General features: G+C 33.3%; 2 protein-coding genes across 2 annotated transcripts; one reads left to right on the top strand and one right to left on the bottom strand.

Moving 5' to 3' along the window:
- Nucleotides 1-323: 323 nt before the first annotated feature.
- Nucleotides 324-1,383, bottom strand: LOC113513632 (replication stress response regulator SDE2). The gene has a single exon (XM_026897621.3). The coding sequence runs from the start codon at nt 1,238-1,240 to the stop codon at nt 518-520; it is 723 nt and encodes a 240-aa protein (XP_026753422.2). The 5' UTR covers nt 1,241-1,383; the 3' UTR covers nt 324-517.
- Nucleotides 1,384-5,035: 3,652 nt separating this feature from the next.
- LOC113511038 (ubiquitin-conjugating enzyme E2 C) lies at nt 5,036-6,243 on the top strand. Its single transcript, XM_026894603.3, has 2 exons — nt 5,036-5,274; nt 5,354-6,243. Exons 1-2 carry the CDS (start codon nt 5,174-5,176, stop codon nt 5,781-5,783), a joined length of 531 nt encoding a protein of 176 aa, XP_026750404.1. The 5' UTR covers nt 5,036-5,173; the 3' UTR covers nt 5,784-6,243.
- The last annotated feature ends 2,104 nt before the right edge of the window (nt 6,244-8,347 follow it).

Here is an 8,347-nt window from a genome sequence, read left to right on the forward strand (position 1 = left end):
AGATAATTTTTTTTGCTTCTTACAATATCCTAAATATAAAAAACTAAGGTAATACATTAGTGTTACTCAAATATGGAGCAAGTATCCATAGGCTTCAGTAATCTGTCTTGGCATAGCAGGAACAACCCCTTCCTTTCCTGTGGGTATTGTAAAAGAAACTAAGGAAATTTAATGATTGAGGAATAAGCTGTAGCGTCCCTCTTATAATATCACCAAAGTCCAAGTGCAGTTGCCAAACCATGTACCTAGTAACTATTGGCAAAACCTGGGGGGGTTAAACAGTTGATAAGGTTCCCAAGATAATAGAGTGGAGAAATAAAACATTTTTTTCCTTATCTTCTAGATACATTTATTATATTTCAGATGAATACTACTTATGTCTATACAATTTTATAAAAAACATATATACATAACATTTATACCTGCAATTAAATTATACATAATTTCTATAAACAATCTCTCAATGAGAAATACATTAGTAATTCATTCATTCAGTCCAATTTATAGGCAATACACATCACACTTTACTGCTTCCATCAGAAATGTGATCAGACTCATTCCCACTATCCGTTGAGACAGTTTGAGCTCTGCAGGTTGGCTCGTCCTCCTCATCCTCACTCAATGAAGAACAATCTGACAACTCTGCATCTATCCACAATTTAGCTTTTTTCTTTCCTATAGGTTTATCATGTTCTGCCTTCCGTTTTGTCCCACCTGAACTCGAAGTCCCAGCAGCCTCCCAGCCAGCATCTACAGCTGCACTCACCCGCTCCGGAAGATCCTGACGCTCTTTCTCATACATAGGACTCAAGTTCACATCGATTTTTGGTTCAGCAATTAATCGCTCCAACTTCTTTTGTTTACGCTCGGCTGCCTCGCGTTCGCGATCCTCTTGACCTTCTAGCCATTTTCTCAAACGTTTCTCTTCGTTTATATCCCGCAGTCGTCGACCAGACAGATCCCTACAAGCTTCGCGATTTGTAGTCTTCTCTATTTGCGCACCAATGGCTCGCAACATGGACCCAAAACCGCCTTTGCCTCCAACGAGTTTGGTGCACACTCTAACCACATTATCGAGGGTGGTAAACTCCAAATCGCAGGAATGAGTCCTCCCGTTAACAGTCACGAACAAGTCTTGTGGAGAAATATCATAACGTTGTGAAATCTCAAATTTCAATGACGCCACATCTGTGCTCTTGATGTTTGGTACCAAAGTATTTTCAAAGTAAACTAAAAACATTTTGGTGACTATTTACTATTGTTTAATTCCACAATAACAATATTTTGAAATAAATTCAATTTTATCAATAAGGATTATAAACAAACATGAAAAGACGACGCAACAGAAAAGAATACGACTTTTGACACACAGATTAATAAGTTTTTTTTTATAGTTTTTACGGCACTGAGTTCCAACTCTTTAGTGCCTGCCTACCTCCATGCCAAAAACCTCTAAAACTATTCCAATTATTTACAAATCCCCCTAAAAAATATCTCTTTTGGTAATCTTAATTGGTAATCCGGTGCACTATCGGTATGTACTGGTAAGGCACCAGTGAGAGATTATAAGTGAAGATGAAAGCAGTCCAATTGGTTTATTGTGACAAATTAATAAAACAAAAACTATAGTTTCCTTAGCCAATAAGGATTTATTGCTAGCAATAAATTTATTAGACTGCATTACTAACAATTGACCACTCCCAAAGGTAAAATTTTGTTATTGTTTAATATAAAATAGTAACTTCGACTACATTATTAGTATACGCTAGCGAAGTCAAGTCACTTGGCACCAGGATGAAGTCGCTCTGACAATATATTTGTAACAATTGAACTACTAATCGGCATTATTATTATTGTATCCCATTATTATATTCCTTCAATTCAATAATACACTGCCTACTTATTTCTCAGTTTGCCCAATGGTTAACTGGTAGAGAAGACAATCCGATATTATGTCCGCTATATGTACAGTTTCACTGTGCATTAAAGTTTAATATATAAATAATTAATAATCCTTTCTTCCTCGGAATTTAAAATGATGTCAGTTGGTTGTTCATAAAAAATGTATGTCAACAATGTTATTATCTGCCAATTTTCAGAAACAATTAAATAATTCTGGAATTTCCGTTTGATTATTTAAATAATAGAATACCTTGCATATAAATTTATAATTAAAAACTAAATACCTACAAATTAAAAAAAAACAAATTTTCAGGGGCAGCATAATAACTTTTTACTTAATTGACGCTTTACTTCACAAGCAGAGCATTTTTATGACGTCACAATGCTCTTATAAAAAATTGCCTATTAATGTATTTATGTACCCTAAATTCGTCCCTGTATTTGTATTAGAGTAAATGTGTATGTAAATATGTGAGTTTAGGTCTACCTTTTAATCTAAGAACAAGATTATTCTTAGAAAGTTAATTCCTAATGCTTAGTATACTTCATTTTAATGCTGTGGCAGTTTGTATTGATTTCTGACAGATACACTATTATGTGGTGCTTTGCCATTAATCTGTGCTGTTGCTATCCTTAGTCTATGTCCTTACATAGACCCTATTTAATCTATATTCTAAATAAAAACAAATAATAAATAACGACTTTATACCTCTACGTTCGTTTATTATACTAAGTTTATTTCCATAGAAGTTTCTTTATTAATAGAAATAAGAATAAAAACAATATATAAATAACGCAAAACATAATTGCTTATCTAAAATCACTTACCTTGAAAAACATTTTTGGTGACTTAAATTATTGCTTAATGCTAGTTCACTTCAATTCAAACCGTAATCTGTACTAACCATAATTACAAACAGATTGATCTTAAATAGACTACTGTAATCTTTCTTTTTCCGTAACATCGCCTCGCTGGTCTCTAATTTCACGCTCTAATGAACACAAAATTCACCAAAGAAAGTGAAAGTGGAATATCTCTCGTTACATTTTTACATTTTGCAATTGGTAATTATAAAATATGACATAATACTTGGACATTATCAAAATTAACGAACATTAAGAATACTAGACTTACTTCTTAACATAGAAATCTGATTGTTAAATTTTTTATTCTAAATAATAATAATAAAAAGAATTATGTTATATTTTTATAGTCTTTTAATAATAGACGGTTTATTTAATTATTGCAGATCCTTTATTCATTACTCAGACAGCCATTATTATACAATACTATTTAATCAACCAATCCGTGTCCACCTCTAGTGATGTCCCATATACACTAGTGATGGATCTTACAACAAATTATTACCAGTTGTAGTTAATTTAAGTAAACTACAAAACCCCCTAATAGAGGAAAGGACTGTTCAGCAGTGGACAGTTAATAGTTGATGATGATTTTTTTTTTTTTTTTTTTTTTTTTTTTTTTTTTTGATGAAAATAGTTACTTAATTTAAGTCTATCCACTTAATTATAAGAATATTCATTCATCTCAAAAACCTTGTTACTAAGAGATTGATTGTTGGAAATTAATTATCAGAAAGTTATTTTAAATACCAGTCATCTGTTTGGGTAGTTGTGTTCTACTCACGTTTTCTTATAAAATAGCTTGTGCTTACGAAGCTTTTACCAGAGGGAAACTTTGTACAAAAGTTGATTGCTTAGGTACCACTGTCCCATTCGTATTTCAACCGTAAAGCAGTTGTGTTTGCATGGCTTGAAGTTGAAGAAGTCGGTTTGAAGGTTGGGATATGGCGTGAATTTACTGGGTACGGAGGAATAATACCAGAGTCCTCAGGAATGACAACGCATGGGGAATATTATGGACGAAACAGTATACTCTGTTATGTCTATGGTACTGCTCATGTCTATAGGGGACAGTTACCATTTTCCATCAGGTGGGCCGTCAGTTTGTTTGCCATTCTAAGTTGCATAAAAAACCAAGCTATTTTAAATTACAAGGTACGAAGACATTTTACCATAGCATTCAAAAAAGGCAACACGTCAGGAATACTATGGACGTCTATTTTGTAATGTACCTATTGCTCATGTTTGTATATAACTATTACCAATTTTCATCAAATATAATATGAAAAAGCAAGGTATTTTTAGTTCAAATACAAAAATGGTAGTCACTAATCAAACCTTGATAAAATTATTTGACCACAACACAAAATGAAAATAGTAAATCGAAAGAAATAAGAATTGAAATGGGTCATATAAAAATCACGCACAATGTACTTGATGTTACAGGTTACCATGAACTATGATAACCGTTTACCTTATGGCAGGTCGTATGATGATTTGGCACTTCAATAGTATTTCTTTCATACTCAATTATTTAAAAATAATAAATTAATTTTTTTACAAAAAAAAAAAATACAGAAAGACATTTTACAATTAGTAGGGTAAGTAACATTTGAGAGCGTTTGTATTGAAACTTACTAGTGGCTAGTATAGTATTATATTATCTGTGCTAGAGGGTAGTCATTGTCATCATATCAGCCGCTGTCTACTGCTGAACATAAGCTTCCGTAAGAAAGGTAGGTAGGTAGGTAGGCCAGTAATTACTACACTGGACAGGTGGGTTGGCAACCGCAGTTAGACTGGTAATGTTTGAAGAGGGACGTTGTTGCTCTACCCTCGACCATTATTTTCCTTAATCGCTTCTCACTCACGACTCACGAGAAAAAAAGGGGTGGCCCTTTTTATGCTGAAACCACACGGCATCAAAGAATAGTAAAGTCAATTAATTAATTTAAAAAAGTTCTTAAGTTAGCAAATTATTAATCACGCTGCAAAATATTATTCAATATTTTGATTTTGGTACAGAAAAAAGTAATTGAAAACTTGTAAAGTAAATACAAACCTTTTAGTTTTTATAATATTTTTTTCTGTGTAATATTAATAATTTTATTACTAGGCAGTCTAAAATCTAAAAAAATAGGCATATAGTTATTGTATTTGAATTTATTTCAATTATTTTTAGTTAAATTAAAATAATTTAATAACATTTACATTGTTATTGAATAATCTATATCTATGGTTGTATACTTAACAGACGTGTTTTGTCTATAGATGCCGCCATTACGTTCTGCTGTCAAATATGTTCAATATCCAATAAAATTTGAGCTTTTTAAAATTAACAGGAAGTCGCCCATAAAATACAACAGAAAACTGTTGGCATATAATAATTTAGATTTTTCATCGTATAATGGCTCAGAATATCAACCCACATTATGCGTCGTCTTCAAATCCAGCGAAGCAGAACGAAGATACGATAAAATTAAAAGATAATCATGCTGTGAGTAAACGGTAAGTAAAATGTTTAACACAAAAATTTTGCCTCCACTATCTGATTTTTTGTTAAATTCCATTATTTCTTTGTTCGTAGGCTGCAAAAAGAGTTGATGGAGCTCATGCGATGCGCAGACAAAGGGATTTCAGCATTTCCCGAATCGGAGAACCTATTCAAATGGATTGGAACGATCAGCGGCCCCCAAGACACTGTATACGCCGGCCACAAATACAAATTATCCTTGGAGTTTCCGAATTCGTACCCGTACGCCCCACCCGTAGTGAAATTCTTGACTCCTTGCTTCCACCCTAATGTTGACACGTGTGGCCTAATATGTTTAGACATATTAAAGGATAAATGGACGGCTCTATACGACGTACGTACTGTGTTACTCTCTATACAGAGCTTGCTGGCAGAGCCGAACACGCAGAGTCCGTTAAATCAGCAAGCCTCCTACCTGTGGCCCAATCAAACGGCCTATAAAAAATATTTAGATGAATTTTATAGTAAACACAAAGATTCATAGAATATATGTTCAGTCTATTATATTTTGATTTGCATTGTATTTTGTGTTGTGGATGTTTGAATTATGTCTGTAATGGGATAGGAAGTTGATGGCAGTGTTACCAATGTATAATCAAAAGTACAAATATTTGATGTGTTTTCTTTAATCTCAAATTCTCATTGTTTGGAGGCCTTACAAAACAAATGTCTATTTTTACTTCAAAATTTATAATGGCTCTACTAAAGTTCTGTCAATTCTCTATTCAGGACATGTATAGTGATATTATTAATATCCTTTAATTATCCATATCTGAAATTTTGACTCGAAATTTATCTTCGCTTTCTAATACATAGCTGTAAAGTTTCATTATAATGTCTGTTAGTATATTGTTGTATAGCCTGTCACTTCACATCCCACGGTTTGGTCGTGATGATGGAGTATATATGGGGAGATCACTGACAATTATAATTATTTAGTGCAATTCAATGGTATTTTATTCACTTTGGAAACTCCTGTACTTATAAACATTTTTTATATGACTCGAAATAGCAACCAAGCTTGTATAGAGCATCCCAATTCACTGTGGTGACCCATAGTACCCTACATATACATTGCTATTCCTGAATACTAAAACATGTTTCCATACTTTATAATTTCAATACCTAATGCCATCCTTTGTAGTTTACACGAAAAAACTGCTTGCATAGCTATTTTTGTTGTGGCAGTGAAATAATTAGGTATGGAGGCATAACACCTTAGACCTCTTGGATAGACAAAGCACAACAAGAGTCATAGTGTTAAGTTGAAGGTGGCGTACAGGTTATACCTATAGGAGACAGTTTTTTTTAATGGATCATAATGGAATGGTAACTCCACCCGCGCTTTCTGTATACACCGGCGGGGCACCAGTGAGGGATGATAGATGAGGATGAAGTAGGTCAGTTAGCCCATCGTGACGAATTCAACAAGAATTGTTCACAATGGTTTCCAGGGGGAACCATGTGGAGGTCGACCTAATAAGGCATATTACTAGCAATGGGGCTGTCAAACCCCATTGCTAACAATCCCTTTCCCCCTCTATAGGAGACAGATACCATACCACATTTATACCAGATTATTATCTTATTTGAATTAAAAAAAAAGGTGATAGAATTGTTTTCAATCTTTATCTCAGATCACATATAGAGTCGCAAACCAATTTTTCAAGATTTTATCAACATAATTGTAACTACATACATGTACTCTGTACATGGAAATATTTAAAAAAAAAATATTATAATATTTTTTTCTTAAATATTTATATAATAAATATTATATAGTTTATTTGAATACAACATAATGAAAACATAAACAAGCATTGAATTGACTGGACCATAAGACAGACTGCTGATGTCTAATAGCAATCCAAATAAAAGATTGGTTAAATATTTTACTAAACTAGACGTTATTTCGCTATTTAAGTCCATATCACTGGTTTGATTAGAATTATTTTGTTTAATTCCGCTACCATTAGTACGCGTGCGACTGCCAACACTCGAATATTGACTACTGTTATTACCAGAAGTTCTACAACCTTCAATATCAACCATCAATCTCCGACTGTCATTCCGTCTACGCACCTTTTGAGACACGTGTTTCAACTATACACGTGGCTATCCGAAGCCTAGTGTCAGCCATTAGGCAAAATAATAATAATAAATAAATAAATAATAAATCTCTTTATTTTCAGGTATATACCCATAGTTTACAATTACATTATTAATTATACAAACTATTATTATTATTTTTAAAATACACATTAATTATAAAATACTAATTTAAATAATGGCAACTTTAACTTTCGTAGTTTTTGGCGCCATTTAGTTTAACACTAGGCTTCGAGCTGCAATCTATTAATTGAAACACGTGTCGCAAAACGTGCGTACGTACTTAACAGTAACTGATTAATTGGTTGAACGTTTCAATTTGTGACTAAATTCACTTTGAAAATGTTTCTATTCTCCAGAGGGAGACTTTGTACAAACGTCGATTGCTTGGGTACCTCTGTCCCATTCGTATTTCAACCGTGAAGCAGTTGTGGTTGCATGGCTGTGTTTTGGTTTGAAGGGTGGGATATGGCGTGAATTTACTGAGTACAGAGGAATAACAGCTGAGTCCTCAGGAATGGCAACGCACGGTGGGTATCATGGGCGAAACAGTATACTCTGTTGTCCATGGTACTGCTCATGTCTATTGTCGACGGTTACCACTTACCATCAGGTGGGCCGTATGCTTGTTTGCCACCTCAGTGGTATAAAAGAAAAAAATATTTTACAGTTTCTCAGTTTAGTTCAAAACAAGTTCCTTGGGGCATAAACAATAATACATTTAAAAAAAAGCTGTTTAGATTCAGTGATTGGTACTTACTATTGCATGAGATTGCACATTTTTACAATCCTCATATTTTACAACCACATTTTAGTGATAAACAATAATCTTTTAATTCTTTACACACATTTAAAATTAATTTCGGTACGTAACGCGACGGATTTCAGATAAACAGTATTTATATACCTACTCTTTAGACAAGTAATAAAGGAGCATGT

The sequence above is a fragment of the Galleria mellonella genome, unplaced genomic scaffold (genome assembly GCF_026898425.1).
Source record: "Galleria mellonella isolate WM207_F2 unplaced genomic scaffold, CSIRO_AGI_GalMel_v1 utg625, whole genome shotgun sequence".
Classification (NCBI taxonomy): Eukaryota; Metazoa; Arthropoda; class Insecta; order Lepidoptera; family Pyralidae; genus Galleria; species Galleria mellonella.

What these genes read in the sequence shown, in the direction of transcription:
- LOC113513632 (XM_026897621.3), bottom strand. Translation starts at nt 1,240, where the DNA reads ATGTTTTTAGTTTACTTTGAAAATACTTTGGTACCAAACATCAAGAGC.
- LOC113511038 (XM_026894603.3), top strand. Translation starts at nt 5,174, where the DNA reads ATGGCTCAGAATATCAACCCACATTATGCGTCGTCTTCAAATCCAGCG. An exon ending in AATCATGCTGTGAGTAAACG is followed by an intron (nt 5,275 to 5,353) that starts GTAAGTAAAATG and finishes CTTTGTTCGTAG; the next exon opens with GCTGCAAAAAGAGTTGATGG.